Below are 23,769 nucleotides of genomic sequence, written 5' to 3' on the forward strand. Positions count from 1 at the left end.
TTCGATTAAAAATTTAGTAACGGACCCCAGAAGAAAGATTCTACCCCTCCTAGTTACTGTTTGGGGGGAGGGTGCTTACCATGTGGATTTTGGTACTGAAGATCCTGGGTTAAAGGCCTGGACAGTGGTGCATCTGGATCAAGATGATAAATCTCATTGGTTCGGACATAGGGGATAAAATGGGATGGTTCAGAAGCTCCAGGTGATGTTTCTGTCTGACTGTCTCCTAAGATCAGATTCTCTCTGTTTTTTAGTGTCTGAGTTTGTTGTGTTCTGTTTTTCACCAGTTCCAGTGGTGACTGAGACCTGTTTTTTTTTTCCCCAAAAAAGCACAATTAACTAAGAAGCTTTAAGCACATCTACTCTTTAATCACATTTCAATTTATTCGTATAGAAGTGAGTTCTATGACAGTTTTCCTAAAATGGCAACAGAATAGGATGAATTTTTACTTGGCAAGGATATATGCAGTAGAGGAAAAATGAGGATCAACACTAGCTGGGCTGATTTAAGCCTAATGTTGTACTTACCAAGTGAACCAAACTTCTTAGGTAGAGCCACATTGTGACACAACTCTAAACCACCTGGTTCATGCACAAAGGCATGGAATAAAATTTCTCATCCCTACTAGTCATTTTTTCATAACTTCCTTGATCCAAGTAGAATGTCTGTTCTACTACTGACATAAGTAGAAAGTCCAAACTATTTTAACAGGGGGGAAGGAGCAGAGAATTGTTCCAAGCAGACTAAGCACAGAGCCTGACATGGGTTGATAATCAATCCCATGACCCCGACCGAGATCATGACATGAGGTGAAACCAAGTCACTTTTATTGAGCCACCCAGTCACCCCAAGTCAAAACTATCTTGGCTAAGTCTGCAGACAATACCTCCCCTACACTGCTACCCAGATGCTTAGGCCCAGTCCTAACTGGGTCTTCAAATTGTAGATAAATGCTAGCCACACTTCCCTTAAACTTCTGTATCTCACCTCAAAAGTCCCTACAGTTTACTGTATCTGACTTCATGTATATACATGCTTTGATCTTACCTACAGTCTGAGCAAAAATTTTGTACTTTACCACACAGCACTAAGTAGCTATGCAATCAATCCAATCCATAACATACCTTTCCTTGCTGAAAGAATCACTTTTCAGAGGTTCCTCCTAAAAGGCAGATAAATGCAGAGAGAAGTAATAGTACTGCCGTAGGTCCCCACAAATATTTAATAACTTTTTGAAATAATCTGAGGATAATAATGGAGTAACAGATACTAATAATGGGATAAAGAGATTTTGTTATTTTTTTTCAGTCCCAGGGAACCAATGCAGTAATTCCTGACCTTGAAAAATTATCCTGTATATATGAAATACAAATGAGTTTTAAATGGCTATTTGAATAATGAATACCATTAATCTATACAGAGTTTAAGTGTCAAGTCTTGCTTTAAGGACCCAATAGTAAATACTTTTGGCTTTGTGGGCCACGTGGTGGTCTCTTGGAACTACTCTAAGCCAGACACAGACAATTCATAAAAGGATGAGCCTGGATGTGTTCCTATAAAACTTGATTTACAAAAGCAACAGCATGATGGATTTGCCCATGACAAATGCCTGGTACAAATGAAAGCAAATTTCTTAAATTCTTGCTTAGATCCAGAACAGTCTTGTCAAAATAAGCATGTGGGGAACTGTTTTCATCTAGAAACATCAATACATACTTTAAGACAGAAGAGTTACCTTTCTGATTAGATGCCACCTGAACCTTGCCTCTGCTTCTTGAGGTGAAGGAAGAACTGGTGAAGTCCCTCTATTTTGAGAGAGATGTCCAGGATTATTTCTTTCTACCAAATTAAGCAGTTCCATCTGCCTTCTTACTTTTTTTTCTTCTCTCTGCTTTTGAAGCTGTTTAGGGTACTTTTCTGATGCCGGAATATACCTTTTGAGTGGCTTATTTATATTCCAATCAGGCCTTTTAGGACACTTCTTCATATGTTTTTTCTCTGTCCTTGCAAACTCATACTGATCATTGTACCAACTGTTTTCTTTTTCTAAGTTGGCTGCTTTATCCTGATTGATTAGTTCCTGTTTGTCTTTCTTAAACTGGTCATTAAATTCTGCAGGAATCTCAGGAGATGAGCAATTTAGAATTTCCCTCTCTATTATTGATCCACAGCATGATTCTGCAATGGTGAACATTCCTGTATTTAAGTCATCTAAAGAAAAATTTTCAGAGGATTAATTTTCAATTGTTGTAAAACACAAAATTTATTATTTTAACTATTTTTTTTCAAAAGCATTTACATAGTTTTTGGTTTTCAAAACAGGTTCTATACCTATTAACTTCCCCTTCCCTTCTTCCCTGCCCACTTCTGGCAATCACCATTCTACTTTGTTTCTATGAGTTTGACTAAGTACCTTATCAGTGGAATCATACGTTGTCTTTTTAGGACAGGCTTGTTTTCCTATGAGGATAATGTCCTCGGAGTTCGTTCATGTATTTGTATAGCTTGTGTCCTAATTCCTCCCTTTTTGAAGCTGAGTAATATACCACTGTAGGTGTATACCACAGTTTGTTTATCCATTCATCTGTAGGGACATTTGGATCGATTCCACCTTTTAGTTATTGTGACTAATATTGCTATGAACATGAGTGTCACCCTAAAGCATCAGAATACATCCTTTTTGAGTGAACATGGAACAAACATTCTCCAGAATAGATTGCATACTGGGTCCCAATGGCCTTCAACAAATACAAAAAGACGGAGATCATACCATGCATATTTTCAGACCACAATGCTACAACCCTGAAGTCAACCACAAGAAAAAATTTGGAAAGACCACAAATGCATAGAGATAAAAGAATATCCTACTGAAGAATGAGGTTAACCAGGAAACTCTTAAGAAATTTAAAAAATGCATGGACGCAAATCAAAATGAAAACATGACAGTCCAAAACCTCTGGGATATAGCAAGGTGGTCCTAAAAGGGAAGTATACTGCAATAAAGGCATACCTCAAGAAGCAAGAAAAGTCTTAAATACACAACCTAACCGTACACCTAAAGGAGCTAGAAAAGGAACAGCTATGTCTAAGCCAGCAGAAGAAAGGAAATAAAGATTACAGCAGAAATAAATGGTACAGAAACAAAAATACCAATAGAACAGATTAATGAAATGTTTCTTTGAAAGAATTAATACAATTGATAAATCCCTAACCAGCTTTATCAAAATGGAGAAAGGACTCAAATAAAAGAGGGGAGATCACAACCAACACCACAGAAATACAATTATAAGAGATTAAGTTTGTTTTTTTCTTTAAGATTTTATTTATTCGTAAGAGAGAGGCAGAGACATAGGCAGAGGGAGAAGCAGGCTCCATGCAGGAAGTCCTGTGTGGGACTCAATCCCAGGACCCCGGAATCACAATCTGAACCAAAGGCAGACGCTCAAACACTGAGCCACTCAGGTGCCCTAGTTAAGAGACTATTATGAAATCTTATATGCCAACAAAATGGGCAATCTGGAAGAAATGGATAAATTCTTAGAAACTTACAAACTACCAAAACTGAAACAGGAAGAAAAAAATCTTAACAGATCCATAACCAGCAAAGAAACTGAATCAGTAATCAAAAATCAGGTCCCAACAAACAAACAATAAAAACAGAAATGGAGGGATGCCTGGGTGGCTCAGCGGTTAAGTGTCTGCCTTCAGCTCAGCGCATGATACTGGAGTCCCGGGATCAAGTCCCATATCAGGCTCCCTGTATGGAACCTGCTTCTCCCTCGGCCTGTGTCTCTGCCTCTCTGTGTCTCTCATGAATGAATAAATAAAATCTTAAAAAACAAACAAAAGAAGATCCCCATTAATAAAGAATTACAGGCCAATATCCCTGATGAATGAACATGGATGTGAAAATTCTCAACAAGATACTAGCAAATCAAATCCAACAGGACATTAAAAGAATTATTCACCACAATCAAGTGGGATTTATTCCTGGGCTGCAAGGATATTTCAATATTTGCAAATCAACATAATACACCACAGTAATAAAAGAAAGGATAAGAACCATATGATCCTCTAAATAGATGCAGAAAAAGCATTTGACAAAATACGCATCCATTCTTAATAAAAACCCTCAACAAAGTAGAGATAAATGGAACATTCCTCAACATCATAAAGGCCATAAACTAAACTCAGAGCTACTATCATCCTCAATGGGGAAAAAACGGAGAGCTTTCCTTTACAGTCAGGAACAAGAGGGGGACATCCACTCATCACTGATATTTAACATAGTACTAGAAGTCCTAGACTCAGTAATCAGACGACAAAAAGAAATAAAAGACATCCAAATTGGCAAGGAAGAAGTCAAACTTTCTCTATTACAGATGACATGATACTCTATATAGAAAACCACCCCATAAAAGAAAACCAAAAAGACTGATAAAAATTCAGTAAAGTCACAGGATAAAAAAATCAATATATAGAAATCAGCTGCATTTCTATACAACAGTAATGAAGCATCATAAAGAGAAACTAAGGACTTAATCCCATTTACAACTGCACCAAACAGCTTAAGATACCTAAGAATAAACCTAACCAAAGAGGTAAAAGATCTGTACTCTGAAAATTATAAAACACTGAGAAAAGAAATTAGAGACAACACAAAGAAATGGAAAAACATTCCATGCTCATGGACTGAGAGACAAATACGGTTACAATGTATTACCCAAAGCAATCCATACATTGAATGCAATCTCGATTGAAATACCACTAGCATTTTTCACAGAACTAGAACAATCCTAAAATTCGTATGGAACCACAAAAGATACCAAATAGCCAAAACAATCTTGAAAAAGCAAAGTTGGAGGCATCACAATTCTGGACTTCAAGCTACATCACAAAGTTGTAGTAATCAGTATGGTACTGGCACAAAAACACACACACAGATCAGTGGAACAGAGAACTCAGAAATGGTCACACAACTATATGGTCAACTAATCTATTCAACAAATGGCGTTGGGAAAACTGGACAGCAACATACAAAAGAATGAACTGGACCACTTTTTTATACCATCCACAAAAATAAATTCAAATTGAATGAAAGACATAAATGTGAGACAAGAAACCATTAAAATCCTAGAGGAAAACACAGGCAGAAACCTCTTTGACCTCAGCCGTAGCAACTTATTAGACACGTCTCTAGAAACAGCAAGGGAAACAAAAGCGAAAATAAACTAATGGGACTTCATCAAAATAAAAAGCTTCTGCACAGTGAAGGAAATGATCAACAAAACTACAAGATAACCTAAAGGATGGGAGATCTGTGCAAATGACAGGTCTGAAAAAGGGTCAGTATCCAAACTCTATAAAGGACATAACAGGGATCCCTGGGTGGCGCAGCGGTTTAGCGCCTGCCTTTGGCCCAGGGCGCGATCCTGGAGACCCGGGATCGAATCCCGCGTCGGGCTCCCTGCATGGAGCCTGCTTCTCCCTCTGCCTGTGTCTCTGCCTCTCTCTCTCTCTCTCTCTCTCTGTGACTATCATGAATAAATAAAATCTTTAAAAAAAAAAAAGGACATAACGAACTCAACACCCAAAAAATAAGTCATCCAGTTAAGAAATGAGCAGAAGACAACATTTTTCTAAAGAAGACATACAGATTGGCTAATAGACACATGAAAAGATGCTCAACATCACTATCAGGGAAATACAAATCAAAACCATGATGAGATATCATCTCACACTTGTCAGAATGGCTAAAATTAGCAGCACAGGAAACAACAGATGTCGTCAAAGGATGTGGAGAAAGGGGAAACCTCTTACACTGTTGCTGGGAATGCAAACTGATGTAATCACTCTGGAAACCAGTATGGGGGTTCCTCAAAAAGGTAAAAGTAAAACTGTTCTCCAACCCAGCAGTTGCACTACTAGATATTTACCAAAGGACACAAAAATACTGATTCAAGGGGCACATGAACGATGATGTTTACAGCAGCATTATCAACGATAGCTAAAATATGGTAAGAGCCCAAATGTCCATGGACTGATAGACGAATGGATAAAGAGACGGAATATCACTCAGCCATCAAAAAGAATGAAATCTTGCTATTTGCAACAATATGGGTGGAACTAGAAGGTATTATGCTAAGTGAAGTACGTCAGTCAGAAAAGAAATACCATATGATTTCATTCTTATGCGCAATTTAAAAAACAAAACACATGAAGATAGGGAAAGGGGGAAAAAAGAATGGGAAGCAAACCCTAAGGGACTCTTAACTAGAGAACAAATTGATGAGTGATGGAGGGAAGTGGGCGGGGGGGATGGGCTAAATGGGTATTGGTATTAACAGGCACTTGTGTATGCACTGGGTATTTTACTAAGTGATGAGTCACTATATTTTATCTACACCTGAAACATTTTCACCACATATGTTAATAAAAATTTAAATAAAAACTTGAGGGGCGGGGATCCCTGGGTGGCTCAATGGTTTACCACCTGCCTTGGGCCCAGGGCATGATCCTGGAGTCCCGGGATCGAGTCCCACGTCGGGCTCCCTGCATGGAGCCTGCGTTTCTCCCTCTGCTTGTGTCTCTGCCTCTCTCTCCCCCCCGTGTCTCTTGTGAATAAATAAATAAAATCTTAAAAAAAAAAAAAAAAAAAAAAAAAAAAAACTTGAGGGACACCTAAGGGGCTCAGTGGATGAGCCCTTTGGCTCAGGTCATGATCTAGGGTCCCGGGATTGAGTCCTGCACCAAGCTCCCTGCAGGGAGCCTGCTTCTCCCTCTACCTTTGTCTCTGCCTCTCTATGTGTCTCTAATGAATAAATTAATCTTAGAAAAAAAAAAAAAACTTAAAGAAAAAACACTGCACTGTATCCTTTAAAAGGGTTAATTTTATGCTATGTGAATTATACCTCAATAAAGCTGTTACAGAGAAATTAAAACTCATGACATTCCTTTATTTTCTAATTCTTATTGAAAACTTTGAATTCCTTTCATTTTTTAAGACTTTATTTATTTACATATTTGAGAGAGAAAGAGAGCGCATGCACACAAGCAGGGGGAGTGGCAGAGGCAGGCTCCCCGCTAAGCAGGGAGCCTGATGCAGGGTTCAATCCCAGGATTCTGGGATCATGACCTGAGCCTGAAGGCAGACTCTCAAACAAACGAGCCACCCAGACATGCCAACTCCTTTCATTTTTAATCAGGAGCTCAATTCTAAATTGAGCTTAATTCTAACTGTGACATTAATTTTAAGTAAATTTTAAACCAAATCACAAGTTTTAAACAAATACCTGTTTGTACAGCAGTATCCTTTTTGGGAGAGGTTGTAGAATTAATACATGTATTCATTTTACCACTGACATCATCCAAGCCATATCCTAAATTTGAAAGGTTGTTAGTAGATGTAGCATATTCCACTTTTATCATCAACTGACAAGAGAAATATATTACCCAAATAATGACAGTTCAGGAAGATTAACAAAATATGTGTAGCAGCAACCTAATATGCACAAGACTTTTGGTGCAATCAGTATGTGTAAACAGTGCAATGAAAATGTAAAAGGACTATCCCAAAGTTTCTTACAAAAAGTGACCTGCATTTTTCTCCCTTATCGAATATAGAGAGATCACTACATAGATTTCGCCAAAAAAATTGGGTAAAAAAGTATACATTTTACCTACTATGAGCAAAACATAAAATGATATGGAAAACAAAGGCAGAAAAAAATTATTAAATTTCCTTGCTACTTACAGCCCACTGACCAGTCCCTGAAACAGGCAGAGTGACATTCCTCTAGGAACTCAACTGCCTGGATGCTGACACTTTGCTAAAGGCAAACGGCAATCTTAGCCCCCAGAATCCTGTAAGTCTACTTGATACATGTTGGCAATCATCCCCCAAGCATATAACCCACCAATATACATTTGAAGGGTCCCTAATAAAATGAAGGTTTTATTAGACAGTAATAAATGACCTTTTCCTAACAAAAGCTAGCCCCCTCAAGGTCCTGGAAACCTTGCCTCCAAAATTCCTTAGAGACTTACGTTCTCTCTAACCTCCTCCCAACTTGAAAGTATATAATGGCTTAAAAAGAAAAAGAAAGAAAAAAGAAAGTATATAATGGGTCACTACCTCATGACCACAGTGCAGCTCTTTCTGCCCATGGGTTCCCTCCCCACGCTTTAATAAAACCACCTTTTTGCACCAAAGACGTCTCAAGAATTCTTTCTTGGCTGTCAGCTTCAAACCCTAACATCTTGGGATCCCTGGGTGGCGCAGCGGTTTGGCGCCTGCCTTTGGCCCGGGTCGCGATCCTGGAGACCCGGGATCGAATCCCACATCGGGCTCTCGGTGCATGGAGCCTGCTTCTCCCTCTGCCTGTGTCTCTGCCTCTCTCTCTCTGTGACTATCATAAATAAATAAAAATTAAAAAAAAAAAAAAAAAAAACCCTAACATCTTTCCTACATCATAAAAGATTATTGGAAAGTGTAACATTATTTAGTTCTGCTCTTAAGGCAATCTCCCAAATAAAATAAGCAATATAAAGTTACATTAGTTCAAGGTCTGAAATTCCTTAAAAAAATGTTAATAAATGTATTAAAAGTATTTAAAATAGGCAGTCATCTTCAAAAGATATTATAAGTGAAATTCTAAAAAAAAAAAAAAAAGAAATTCTAGCAAAGTGCTTACCACCAAGATTTTTAATCAATCCAGACGTATCATGTCCCTTCTGAGCCAATTCTCGTATTCTCTGTTCTTGTTTCAGTCTCTGTGCTAGCTCCTGTGCTCTCTGCATTGTCTGGAACAATTCATTTGTCTTGAGAGTCATGATTTCCTATTAATATTGAAGTACACAAAATTATTATTATTTTTTTTTTACACAAAATTATTAAACATAGTTATCATGAACAAACTTTTTTTTTTAAAGATTTTATTTATTTATTCATGAGAGACACAGAGAGAGAGGCAGAGACTTAGGGAAAAGCAGGCTCCTCACAGGGAGCCTGATGCCGGACTTGATCCCAGGACCCAGGATCACACCCTGAGCCAAAGGCAGACACTCAACCGCTAAGCCACCAAGGCTACTTAACTATTCTGAGCAGACAAGCTCCTCCTAGGGGCCAGGCACTATTCAAGATACTGGAAAACAACACAGCAAAGTTTCTCCCTTTTGTAACTTACACTTTAGTATCATTTTCTCCAGCTATATTAGACCACAAATATAAGAACTCCTTTACCCACTGAAGTTTATAGTAATAAAGTTTTCAAAGTTTCTAAAACCAGGTTCAATTCCATCAGAACTCCATTAAGATTAAAAATATAAGATTTTTAATTACAAGGTTAAGGCCATTTCCTTCAATTCAAACAAATAATCCTTTTATTTTTTTTTCAGATCTATAGTTATTTCAAAGGAGTAGTTGGCTCAAGCCAATTCAACATAATGAAATTAGATCCCAGACTATCGCTGCTTCATCAGCTAAGTATGGAATGAAAGCAAGAAAATGCATGCTCTGGGCCCCATCTCCCAGAGCCAGGGGAAATGGTCATTGCTCTACCCCTAAACCTCACAAATCCTTGGCAATCAAACGTCACTGTAGGATTTGCTCACGTGAGGTCAATTCACACATGGCACCTGACACAATTATATCTATGATGTCTACACCACTTAATAGAGATGTTCTCCTAGGTAACCAAGTATCTACTCTTTTTAAAAAGGCTCTTATATATTAGCACACAGGAAACCTCTAACACAGCAATAAAATGTATCATTAATCCCAGCCAATCTCTGCAAACATATGCCCCTGTTCACTAATGAATACAGACAGAAAGGCCAATCATTTCAACACATATAGAATATTTTTAATAATCACTGCTTAGAAAACATTTCAAAATGAAGCACATGGATAACTTTTGTATTCCATTGTATTGACCCTTCTCAGCAGAGAAAACCACCAAAGCAATATGGCACTGGTGAACTGATCTCTTGAAATAATTAGACCTTCTCCAGGTTCTCCTTTACGTTCATAACTTTAAAAAAAAAAAAAAAAAAAAGATTTATTTATTCATGAGAGACACAGAGAGAAGGCAGAGACATAGGCAGAAGGAGAAGCAGGCTCCCTGCAGGATCTGCTGGCATCACGCCCTGAGCTGAAGGAAGATGCTCAACCACTGAGCCACCCAGGCATACCACATTCATAACTTTTTAATGTAAAACTTCAGTGTTTTTGCATATACCTTCAAAATTTCAAAATAACTGCAAATGTTCAACTTTTGATTACTTTTCCTTTAAAAATACATCCATTTTTACTCTATGTTATTAATAATATAAATACTGCTATGTTCGTGGATAGGAAGAATTAACACTTAAAATGTCCATTCTACTCAAAGCAATCTACAGATTCAATCCAATCCCTATCAAAATACCAATAGTATTTTCCATAGAACTAAAACAAATAATCTTAAAATTTGTATGGAAACATAAAAGGCCCCAAATAGCCAAACCAATTTTGAGGAAGCAGATACAAAGCTGAAGATACCACAATCTCACATTTCAAGCTGTAGTAATCAAAGTATAATAATGGCACAAAACAGACAGATCAACAGAAAAGGATAGAGAGCCCAGAAATAAAACCATGCTTACCCGGTCAATGAATCTACAACAAAGGAGGCAAGAATATGCAATGGGAAAAAGTCTCTTCAATAAATAGTGTTGGGAAAACTGGACAGTTATACACACAAGAATTAAACTGACCACTTTCCTCCACCATACACAAAAAAATAAACTGAAAATGGATTATGGATCTAAACTCTGAGACCTAAAACCATAAAACTCCTTAAAGAAAACAGGCAGTAACTTCTTAAACATTGGCCTTAGCAACATTTTTCTAGATGTGTCTCTTCAGGCAAGAGAAATAAAAGCAAAAATAAACTGTTGGAACTACATCAAAATAAAAAAGCATCTGTACAACAAGGAAACCATCCACAAAACAAAATGGCAAATTACTGAACGGGAGAAGATATCTACAAACAATATATATGAAAAGGAGTTAACATCCAAAATATACAAAGAACTAGTACAACTCAACATCAAAACCCCAAATAATGTCTTTTTTTTTTTTTTTTTTTTGAGAGCACCTTTGCTTGCGCATGTGGGGAGGGGTAATGTAGGGGAGGGATCTTAAGTAGGCTCCACACTGGGCTTGGTCTCCTGATCTGATGAACATGACCTGAGCTGAAATCAAGAGTAAGACTCTTCACTGATTAAATCACTCTGGTGCTCCCCCCACCCCAAAATAATCTGATTTTTAAAAAAGGGCAAAGGACCCAAACAAACAGCTTTCCAAAGCATACAGATAGCTACCAGGCACAGGGAAAGACACTCAACATCACTAATCAGGAAAATCCAAATCAAAACCATAACTATATCATCTTACCCTAATGAGAATAGTTAATACCAAAAAGTCAAGAAATAACAAGTGTTCGTTGAGGATGCAGAGAAAAGGGAACCCTCATGTACTGCTGGTGGGAATGGAAATCAGTGTATAACACTGTGGAAAATAGTATGGACTTTCCTCAAAAAATTAAAAGTAGAACTATCTATCATACATCACAGTAATTCCACTATTGAATATTTACCCAAAGGAAACAAAAGATATATGTACCCCTATGTTTACTCCAGCATTATTTATAATAGCCAAGATATGGAAGCCACCCAAGTATCCATCAGTAGATGAATGGATAAAGATGTGGTATATACAAAAAGTTGAGTATTATTTAGCCATAAAAGGAGGAGATCTTGCCATTTGCAATAACATGAATGGACTTAGAGAGTATTATGCTGAATGAAATAAGTCAGATGGGAAAGACAAATACCATATGAAGTCACTTACAGGTGGGATCTAAAAAGATAAAATGGAAAGCCAAACAAAAAAAATCAAACCAGCACAAAAATGACCCACAAACTGGTAGTGGGGAAGAGAGGGTTAGTAAACAGGTGAAAGGGAGTGGGAGGTACAGGCTTCCAGTTATGAAATGAATAAGTCACAGGGATGAAAGCAACAGCATAGGGAATACAGTCAATGGTACTATAATAGTGTGTAAGGAACGCTTGTGAACATAGCATAATATATAGGACCCTTGAATCACTATGTTGTTGTACACCTCAAACTAATGTAACACTGTGTTAACTATATGTATTTCAATAAAAAAATTTTAATATGTACTTACTTCCTTTTGTTTTTGCTTAAGTATGTCTTCTTCATACTGTTTCTGCATCTCTTCTCGTTCCCTAGCTAAGCGACGCTCCTCTTCTTGTTCTTCCTTCTTTCTTTGCTGTTCTTCCAGCTGCTTCTTCCTGCGTTTCTCTTCTACCTGAGCAGTGATGGCTTTCTAGTCATAAATCATAAATCACAAAAAGCATTGCCATAAATTTAAAAAATCCATTTTAACATTTATTTGTATTTCTAAAATAAGTTTATCAATATCAGATAATATATAATATAGTATTACATATATAAGTAAAGTTAAAGTGTCCAATTTCCAATGTATTAGTAACATATCTCATCTGTCAGATTCTATATGCTTTTTCTTTAACCCCAGAGGACTGTTAGAACTAATCCGAAAACTGAAGAAAAAAAAATCTCAGTGCTTAGCACAGTGCAGAGAATTATATATGTTCTAAAATTCACTTGACTGATTAAGAGTAGCAATATTAATTAAACCAAATTCTCCATGTATCAGAGGTTTTAAAGAATTATTCAGAATCTTAAGTTCCTTTAGTGTTAAAGACTAAAATTAGGAGAGAATTTTAATCTTAGTCCTTTCTTCTCTTATCTGCTAGATTTCTCAATCAGAATTCTACTTCAATGCCCTATATAATTCCCTTAAAAGAACGAATTTTCATCCTGAACAGAACTCAGAACTAAACCAAAGAAAAAAATAAATACTAACTTAAGATTTAGTACCATTTCACATATACGACTTCTATATTAAAGACCTACTCTTCTGGAAGGCAGGTGGCTGGCTATACTATGTGATACTGTCTGGTTCTCAAAATGAATATAATCTTAATGTAAATGTAAGCTTCAGTAAGAATCAGATTCATCACAGAACTGGACAGTGCCTATGCTGTACATTTATATTGAAATTTTTATTTCCATTTATTTAGGTATCCACTGGCCATGACTATTACTTATTAAAGCAAAGAACAGTGTTTTACAATGTAATACCTGATGTTCTAACTGTTTTTGTCGTCGCCTGTCACGTTCTTCAATCTGAGCTGGATCCAGAAGAGCAGTCATAGAACGGAGAAAGCTGGCAAGATAGACATTTTAGCTATTCAAAACCCCCAAAAGGTAGATTTAACAGGATGCCAAATCATTTTTTCCAGATATATCCACTAGTCATTTCACTTTAAAGAAAAATACCAATCAATTAAGACGTATAAATATGACAGTCCTTTTCATAAAAGCACACTTTCTTAAGCATTAGTACTGAAAAATAAACTTACTTTGTTTTCTGACTATTTGCCATAGCCATATCTCTAACAGGTTTTGCTATATGCTCCTCCTCTGAAGGTTCAACCTGGCTTCCAGTCGTTGGTGTATAAACATTGCTGATATCAGACAGTTCCTGAGTGTCCGGAGAGACACAGAAGTACTCTGGTTGGTTGTGTATTGACCGAGAGGACAGTTGAGACTGAGAAGCAGGATAGTTCTTTAATGAATCAAAATGCATTGCCCATCTGTCATGTTCCTCACCCTAAACACGATAAACAAGAATTACTAAGAATTTTTCCAATTGTTCTCATGTATAAAGTCCTAAAACGACAATCAAACATGATTTTTAAAAGTTGCCACTGAACAGAGTTAGCATCATAAAAATGAATGGAACTACATTCTTTACTGATTCCATATACTTAGACACTAATGTGGAAAATATGAGAAATTCATAGAATTAGGAAATTCCTAAAAAGGTAGTTTTAAGGAGCTATGCAAAAATCACTTACTAAAATACATTCAATAAAAGGTTTACAAGAGCAAATGTGAAATGATCTGAATACTAGTCTAGTCTTATCAAATAGTTTTAGGATAGATACTTTTGGGTTTATAATTAAAGATTCTAAAATTATTTTTTCCCTTTATATCATCCACATAAATTTGTCAAGTTACCTTTGAAGATGTAATTTTTTCCTCTATTTTTCTTTGCCGATCATCTTCTATTTGCTTGTTCAAATCTTCAATCCATTTTCTCTGCTGTTCTTGTTTCACAATACTCAAAGGGCGCTCCAGTGGTACTGTTTCCTAAACAAGTCATCAATATTATCTAAAGCACAGCTCTCTTTTTCTAACCACTTTATAAATCTTCCCAAAAATTTATACAGATTTAAATAGAAAGGCATTTAACTCTAAGAGGAATAATAATTGTAAACACAAAATTTGAATTATACAAGAATAGATGTATTCCAATTTTCAGAATATTTGTAACATACGCTAGTAAACATAGAATAACTAAATGTAAAAAAAGTAATTTCCAAATAAAAATTCTTTTTCTAAAAAAATTATAGAATTTTCAAAATTCTTGTTTATACTTTGAAAGGAGTCACTAATAATTTAAAATAGGTGAATATCATTTTACATTTGGCTTCAGAATACAACAAATACTGCCTTTGGACCAAGAGCCAGAAGGATGTCAGAAAACTAGAGGCTTTCTCTCTTGAATCATAATGTCTCTCTAGGCTATCCCTCTTTTCAATTTCTCCTGCTATAGCCCTATCACAATCTCTGATGTTTCAATAAGAAACACATATTGTGCCCAGGTTGTCTTTGGACTAAAAAACAAAAGCAATAGCATAAAAATTTGTTGTTGCTTAATTTATGAAAATTTAGTACACTCTAACATAAAAGAAAAGAATATATTCTATTCAAATTTTCCTGAAAGGCAAAAGCTAAGCAACAAACATTTCATTATATGGAATACCTGGAGGATATACCTTAAAAAGTAGTTGACAGAATACTATGACGGCAATATACCTTGTGTTACTTTGCTTTTGTTTTTAACAAAAACGATGGCAAAGCTCCTAGTTTACAAGCAATTGCTTTGATCAAAGGAAATAGTTATATAAAAGAAAAAAATCTTATTATTACATGTTTTAAAGAGATAAAAACTATCACATTTCTTTAAGCCTGAACAAACCACTTCAAAAGGAGCACTATCTTTAAGGAGGTAATTCAACAATTCTATCTCTAGAAATCTTAGAGACCACAGTGGAAAAGAAAAACAAATGGCCCTTCTGAACTCCTTAAAGCAAGATATTCTCAACGTGGCGCTCATCATTTTAGAACTACCATCTGTTTTGTTTTTTGTTTTTAAGATTTTATTTATTAACTTGAGAGAGAGTAGAGCATGAGAAAGAGAAAGAAAGATCACAAGGGGAGGGTGGGTAATTGGGAGAAGCACACTCTACACAGAGCAAGGAGCCGGATTCAGAACTTGATTGATCACAGGACCCTGGGATCGTGACCTGACCCAAAGGTAGACGCTTAGCTGACTGAGCCACCCAAGTGCCCTGTCATCTGTTTCTTGAGTCTGATTTAACCAGATCTGGTTTGAAGTCTTTTTTTCAGTTTGTCTTTTTAATTTGTTCATTTTTTTTTACATTCACATTTGAGTGAAATCATATGGTATTTGTCCTTCTCTGACTTATTTTGCTTTATACTCTCTAGCTCCATGTTTTTGCAAATGACAAAATTTCCTTCTTTTTTATGGCTGAGTTATATTCCATTGTATATATGCCACATCTTCTTTATTCACTCATCTGTCAACAGACACTTGGGCCTGCTTCCATAATTTGGCTATTTTAGACAATGCTGCTATGAACACAGGGATGCACCTATCCATTTGCATCCATCCATGTGTTCATATCCTTTGGGCAAATATCCAGTACTGAAATTACTAGATCATGTGGTAGTTCTATGTTTAATTTTCTGAACATACTGCTTTTCACAGTGGCTGCACCAAGTCTGCATTCCCACCAACAATGCATGACAGTTCCTTTTTCTCCACATCCTTGCCAATAATTGTTTTTGATTTTAGCCATTCTGACAGGTGTGAGGTGCTATCTCAGTTTTGATTTGCATTTCCCTGATGTTGTGATGCTGATTATCTTTTCATAGGTCTGTTGGCCATCTCTGTCTTCTTTGAAGAAATGTCAGTTCATGTCTTCTATTCATTCTTAAACTGGATTATTTGTGTCTTTTTGTGTTCAGTTGTGTAAGTTAAATACTTTGGATACTAATCTTATCCAGGTGCAAATGACCAGGTATGTCATTTGCAACTATCTTCTCCCATTCAGTAGGTTATCTTTTAGTTTTGCTGTCTCCTTTGCTGTACAGAAGCTTTCTATTTTGATGAAGACACAACAGTGTATTTTTGCTTTTGCTTCCCTGGCTTCCCTGGCCTGAGGAGACAGATCTACAGATCTACATTTAACAATAAGAGGACTTTCAAGCTTTTTGTTTCTTTTTAAGTCAGTTTTTTTAAGATTTTTTTTTTTTTTTTGAAAAAAGTAATCTCTACACCCAACGTGGGGCTTGAACTTACAACCCCAAGATCAAGAGTCACATGTTCTACGAACTGAGTCAGCCAGGGACCCTTTAAAGTTATAATTTTTACAGCAACTTCTCCCATTTCACCTAGTTTTTAGAATTGTTGGCATAAAATATTCACTAATGATTTAATCTCTACTGGCAATTATGTCATTTTCTCTTGTAATTTTATCTTCTTGATCAGTCTTTTCTGGAGATTCATTTTGTTATTTCTTCCAAAACAGGCAACCTTCAGTTTTGTATGTTATGACTGGTATCCCTATTTTCTTTTTTTTTTTTTTAAATTTTTATTTATTTATGATAGTCACACAGAGAGAGAGAGAGAGAGAGAGAGAGAGGCAGAGACACAGGCAGAGGGAGAAGCAGGCTCCATGCACCGGGAGCCCGACATGGGATTCGATCCCGGGTCTCTAGGATCGCGCCCTGGGCCAAAGGCAGGCGCTAAACTGCTGCGTCACCCAGGGATCCCTGGTATCCCTATTTTCATGATTTATTCTGTTGTTCCTTTTTCTAACTTAAGATGGAAAAGTACACCTTGCATACTGACAGGTTTTCTTTTCTAATACACCTTCTCTTGAATTTATGTGTTTCTGGAATATATCCATTATCATTCTTTCCAAGTATTTATGATTTCTGGTTTTTTCTTTTAACTCAAGTTACTCAGGTAGTGTGATTTTTATTTCCAAATATATATATATAGTACTTTAAAAACTCATTTGGTTAGTAACTTCTAAATTACCTGCAATTAGAGATCACTTTACAATAGCTATTTAAATTTTATCTGAACCTTTATGTCCTAGTACAAATGAATTTTGTATATATCCATGTGTGCCTGAGAAAAACTGAACAAAGAACCTGATATGTTAACTGGACTAACTTGCTGTTCTTGGTATTTACATTGAAATCTCTGTTTAAATAAAGAATTTATAAATTTCTCTGCCATTTTAAGATCCCTGGGTGGCACTGTTGGTTAAGCATCTGACTCTTGGTTTTGGATTGGATCATGATCTCAGGGTCATGAGACAAGAGTCCCACTTTGGGCTCCGCACTCAGCATGGATGGACTCTGCTGGAGATTCTCTCTCACCCCTCTCCCACTCATGCTTTCTAAAACAAACAAATAAATCCTTAAAAAAAAATTTCTCCACAGGTTTAAGAATTTCTCAATTCAGATACTGAATTGAATCTTTATTTGAATCTACCATTTTTTGCTTCATGTATTTTGTCAGGTTCATGCATGTTCAAAATTGCTATACCTTCTTGATATGCTATATCCTTATCTATATTAACAACCCTCACCATCCCTAATAATGCTTTGTCTTATTTTTAGTAGTGTAGCAATAACAATTTTATTTTGGTTAGCATTTTTTAAAAATACTATTTTCAACCTTCCTGTATTCTTATGCTTTAAGTATATTTGTATTCTAGAAGGTATTCCAACTGATTTATTCCAATCAGTTATTTTCTTAATGAGTTTTGGTTCACTTAGATTAGATTCATTATGTTTATTGATGTATTTGGCCCTATTTCTACTATCTTAATCTTACATTTCAGTTTATCCTACTTTATTTTTAACACTCTTTAAATTTTTGATATCTAAAATATCATCTTCTAATAAGCTTAATATGCTCTCATATCCTTTGATCTTGCATCCTCTGCCACCCCATCAAGGTTGGTATTAACTAGACCTTTCTTAGTTAGTAAGGGTATATTTATTATAAAGATAATAATCAACTCTACCAAGGTAAATAATCACGAATGTCTTGCAGCATCCTTTAACTTACCTTTTTGGTTAAGCACTTCATTCAAAACTATTTTCAATGTGCGCCTTTTAATAAAAATCTTCGGAGGACTTTAATGCCTGAGGGTATTATCTACTCTTATTTCAATGATAGTTTCACTAGATATTAAATTCTAAGTTTAAGACCTTTTCTATCAACTTTGAAAATAGGATTCCATAATTTCTTATACCCAGTGTTGCTGTTGAAAAATATGCCCCCTGCCAAAAAACAGTTAAGCTCATATTTGTTCTTTTATGTGCTGCTGCTTCTTTCCGTAGGCTGTTATAATTTCTTGGTCTTTCATATTCTTAAATTTCAGGTCAGCATATGTAGTCAAGTTTTCTTTATTCTTTTTTTGGTGCTCTTTGGCCTTTTAAGTCTGAGGTCAGTTAATAAACTGATCTCAATTATTTTTTCAAATATTTTCTCTCTTCTCCAAATTTCCCTCTTGTTTGAGCAGCTTATCATCTGAATGTCAGCATTTCTATTTTCATTCTCATACTGCCTTAAAATTTTTTTTCCCTATTTGTCCTTTCCTTTTTCAAGGTATTTTCTAAATATGGCTTTCCAATTATTTACTCATTCCCTAGCTCTACCATTCCTGCTATTTCTCATCTATTGTGTTTTTTACTTTATTGTATGTTTCACACCTAAATTTTCTGCTTGGTTGTCTCTGGTCCATGTTCTCATTTGTAACACTTTCCCTTCTCTTATGATTTCATTAAGCTAAATTTATTAATCTGTCCTAATATTTTTGCTTCTGTTGGACTCTGATACCCCTCTATCTACATTGTTTTTCTTTGAAATAGTTGTGTTTCTCCAGTGTTTTTGTTATTTCAGTAGTTAATTTTTTTCCTGGCATTATCAACCAAACTTGTCCAGCAATGAACAATATATTCAGTGGTAGGAATGGCAGAAAGCAGACTAGGCCTTGGGTGAAGACTCAGGCATTAACCTAAAATCACTGCCCTCAGAGCTTCTTTTTGGGGGGAAACACTACTTAGATTACAATTGTAAATCACCAGACAAGTGAATATGAACAGGAAGAGGCAGAGCAGTCTCTACCTGATTTTCCAAGTTTCTCCAAAGTAGTAAGATTTAAGCAAAGACTGGCCCGGGATTTTATTCTAGAGGACACCTAGAATAGAGATCTGATATACAGTAAATGGAGGGTGAGGCACTATTTAAGACAATGAAATTACGGGAGGGAGGGGGAAACATGTTAACAAGAACAGAATTCCAACAATTGGTTTCCTATTTTATACTCCCACAGAGATGCTTGAATTAACTTCTACCATAAACCACCTACCAATTCAACAAACCAAAAAAGTATCCCTCCCTCAGTTCTTACAGCATCTTAGGAGCTAATCATAAGGGGAGGTACTAGCTGTTTACAACCAAGGTGCAGTATCTTGAGATCATGGGATCTTAGTATTTTTAGGTCTGTAAAATCTTATTTGTTGTATTTTCTTCTTGGTTTTTATTTTTGGTTATGTTTTAACATTATAGCATATTTTGTAAATGCTCTGTTGACATTTAAAATTTTGATATATTTGTAGAAAATGAAATTACTGATATTTTCTTTGTCCAAATATTGATAAGACTCTGGTAAAAATGTGCCTCAATTTCTCCTATTTATTTTTGGTTTATGAATCACAAAAACATTTTTACATCTTTGTTACTGCCTCTACTTTTTTTTTTTTTTTTTTTTTAAGGGTGCCTCTACTTTTTATCAAAAATCTATTATGGGGGAAAAATCTATTACGGGGGCACCACGATGGCTCAGTCAGGTAAGCATCCAACCCATGATTTCAGCTTAGGTCTTGATCTTGGGGTCGTGAGTTCAAGTCCATACTGGTCTCTACTCTGGGCATGGAGCCTAAATTAAACTAAGTAAGTTAAATAGCTTTCACTCCCAAGGTAATGTTTCTAAAATTACTAGAAGTTTTGCTTTCCATTTTTTAAAAATTTTGATTGGCTTATATAATCTATTTTTAGTAAAAGTAATTTTATTTCAAGTATATCTCTTTTAAGTAGCATGAATTTGGGGTTCTCATACCTCTGCTTTTAAATAAAAGACTTTTGACCTTTCAGAGTTGACTTTTGTTTTCTTACTGTATGTTTCCTGTTGTACAGGTTACATTAGTAGATACTGTTTATAATTAAACTAGTGGTTATCTTTGCTTTCTACATTTTTTAAAAAGATTTTATTTGTTTATTCATGAGACAGAGAGAGAGAGAGAGAGAGAGAGAGAGAGAGAGAGGCAGAGACATAGGCAGAGGGAGAAGCAGGCTCCATGCAGGGAGCCCGATGTGGGCCCGCTACTCCAGGATCATGCCCTGAGCCAAAGGCAGACATGCTTAACTGCTGAGCCACCCAGGCATCTCTGCTTTCTACATTTTTAAAAAAGATTTATTTATTTATTTATTCATGAAAGAAAGAGAGAGAGAGAGGCAGAGACATAGGCAGAGAGAGAGAGAAGCAGGCTCCATGCAGGGGGCCTGACTGACGTAGGACTCGATCCCAGGACTCCAGGATCACACCCTGGGCCAAAGGCAGGCACTTAACCACTAAGCCACCCAGGCATCCCTGCTTTCTACATTCTTAAACCATTATCTGGTTTTTCAGAATAATTAACTCTGTCTTTATAAAGAAATCATGCAACATATCAACACTCTTCACAAAAGCATAAACATAAAACCATAAAGAACAAAAGTGGAAAGTTCCCATTTGCTTCCATTACACTTCACCAGACTCAGACAAGGCTAACAATCTGCTTTCTTTTATGTATTCATATTTGTTGATGTCTTCCAGAGTTTTTTTCCTTTAAACACAGAAATGGTTACACTGTATGGTTCTGCAATTTACCTTATTGTACAAAGTCTTAGAGATTTTGTGTCAGTATATATTTCCTTTTTTTTTTTTTAATTATTTATTTATGATAGTCCTACAGAGAGAGAGAGAGAGAGAGAGAGAGAGAGAGGCAGAGACACAGGCAGAGGGAGAAGCAGGCTCCATGCACCGGGAGCCCGACGTGGGACTCGATCCCGGGTCTCCAGGATCGCGCCCTGGGCCAAAGGCAGGAGCCAAACCGCTGCGCCACCCAGGGATCCCCTATTTCCTTTTTTAAACACACAAATTCCTGTGTTTTAATTCTGATCCACTTTTCTGACCCAGAAATCATCTTTAAAAACTTAAAAAAAAAATTGGGGAAAGATCGTTGGGAGGAATATTTTATAAATTCGTATAGGTCTGAACACATCTTCATGTTCCCTTTACATGTGAACTTGTTGTTTAGGCATTAAATTCTTTGCCCCACTGTATCTATTAAACCTCTTAAACATTGTTCTATTATCTACAGAGGAGAAATCTAAGGTTAACTTGATTTTTATTCTGTCTTCATCTTATTTGAAATGCATAAAGAAGTCTATACTTGTTCTTTAAATTTTAACACTTACTGGGAAATATCTTCAAATCAGCCTGTTTTTATTCATTTAGCTTAATTTTTTTCCTGGTCTAGGAAGTTTTTTTCTCTGATGTGTATGTTAATATTTACCTATCTGCTGTTTTATTTGAAAAAAATCTATCATTCAAGGTTGTGTCTTAAAAGCTATTTGTAATCTTCTATGTCAGACATTTCATTTCTTTTTAAAATTCTATCTATATTCGAGCCACTGGGTGGCTCAGTTGGTTAAATGTCTGACTTCAGCTCAGGTCATGATCTCATGGTTCTGGGATTGAACCCTGAGTCAGGCTCTGCGCTCCATGGGGAGTCTACTTGTCCCCCTTCCTCTGCCCCTTGTCCTCCTGTGCTCTATCTTGAATAAATAAAATCTTTTAGGGGCACCTGGTGGCTTAGTGGTTGAGCATCTGCCTTCGGCTCAGGTCGTGATCCCAGAATCCTGGGATCAAGTCCCACATCAGCCTCTCCCACAGAGAGCCTGCTTCTGTCTCTGCTTCTGTGTCTGTCATGAATAAATAAATAAAATCTTAAAAATAAATAAAATCTTAAAAAAATTTTTTTGTCTATATTCATGGAGTGTCCCCACACTGATTTCTTCTTCCTGTGATTTCAATTTATTTCATTACCAAATCTTTTTTCTTTCCTTCTACTGTATTCTTAGTTTTCTGCTACTCTCACCTTGGACCTATTCTTGTATAAGAATTTCCTGAAACATGTCAGGTCATCAATGGAATAAGACAGGAATCAATAAAAAGGGCTCTATCAAGCAAGTGAAAAGGCAACATGAAGAATAGTACAATATATATGCAAATCATAGATCTGATAAGGTGTGCAGAACATCTAAACAATGCCTACAACTCAATAAAAACACCAACCCAATTCATAAATGGGCAAAAATCTTAGACATTTCTTCAAAGAAGATACACAGCCAATAAGCTATGAAAAAATGTTTAACATTACTAATTATTAAAGAAAATGTAAATCAAAACTACGAAGAGCTATACCACTTCACACCTAATAGAGGTCGGCTCTTATTAAAAAAAAAATGGTGGGGTGTGGAAAAATCAGAACCCTTGCTCACTGGTGATGGAAATGTACAACGGCATACCAACTCTGGAAAACAGCAGAGTAGTTAAACATAAAATTACCAAATGAAAATTGGTAAAAATCTGGGGTGCCTGGGTGGATGAGTCAGTTAAGCATTTGATCTTGATTTTGGCTCAGGTCATGATCTCAGGGTCTTAAGATCAAGCCTCACTTTGGGATTCCCGCTGAACATGGAGCCTGCTTAAGATTCTCCCTCCCTCTCCCTCTGCTCTGCCCCTTTCCACATAGCCTCTCCTACCACCCACTCGGGTGTGCTCTCTTTCAAAAGAAATCACAAAAAAAAAAACAAAAACTCTCTTCTTAAAAAGAAAATTGGTAAAAATTTAACAAAGAAAATTAAATATAAAATACTATAGGATCCAACATTTCCACTTATGGGTATATACCCCAAAGAACTGAAAGCAGAGGGGCACCTGGGCGGTTCAATGGTTAAGCACCTGCCTTTGGCTCAAGTCGTGATCCCAGGGTCCTGGGGTCGAGTCCCGTATCAGGATCCCCAGAGGGAGCCTGCTTCTCCCTCCACCTATGTCTCTATCTCTCTCTGTGTGTCTCTCATGAATAAACAAAACCTTTAAAAAAAAAATTGAGAGCAGACCCTTAAATAGATTATTTGTACCTCAATATTCATAGCATTTTTCTACAATAGACAAGAAGGGGTAACAACTCAAATGTCCATCAACATTTGGAGAATAAAATATTATAAATACAATGAAATATTTAGCCTTAAAAAGGAATGAGATTCTGAAACATGCTACAACATGGATGAATCCTGAAAACATAATGCTAAGTGAAGTATGTCAGAAACAAA

General features: G+C 36.2%; 1 protein-coding gene across 12 annotated transcripts in view; it reads right to left on the reverse strand.

The window, feature by feature from the left end:
• CCDC66 (coiled-coil domain containing 66) overlaps positions 1–23,769 on the reverse strand; it is a 58,942-nt gene that overhangs the window by 15,829 nt on the left and 19,344 nt on the right. For 10 of the 12 annotated variants that reach the window (XM_077858451.1, XM_077858456.1, XM_077858450.1 and 7 more), the window contains 9 exons: positions 14,175–14,306; positions 13,514–13,764; positions 13,233–13,317; positions 12,232–12,393; positions 8,695–8,839; positions 7,294–7,380; positions 1,737–2,212; positions 1,126–1,163; positions 80–306 (listed from right to left, as the gene is read on the reverse strand). In XM_077858451.1, coding sequence (XP_077714577.1) covers positions 80–306; positions 1,126–1,163; positions 1,737–2,212; positions 7,294–7,380; positions 8,695–8,839; positions 12,232–12,393; positions 13,233–13,317; positions 13,514–13,764; positions 14,175–14,306 — 1,603 coding nt within the window. The remainder of the gene's footprint in view (positions 1–79; positions 307–1,125; positions 1,164–1,736; positions 2,213–7,293; positions 7,381–8,694; positions 8,840–12,231; positions 12,394–13,232; positions 13,318–13,513; positions 13,765–14,174; positions 14,307–23,769) is intronic. The other 2 variants (XM_077858457.1, XM_077858452.1) reach the window with 2 other exon arrangements.

Source organism: Canis aureus, chromosome 19 (genome assembly GCF_053574225.1).
Source record: "Canis aureus isolate CA01 chromosome 19, VMU_Caureus_v.1.0, whole genome shotgun sequence".
Taxonomy (NCBI): domain Eukaryota; kingdom Metazoa; phylum Chordata; class Mammalia; order Carnivora; family Canidae; genus Canis; species Canis aureus.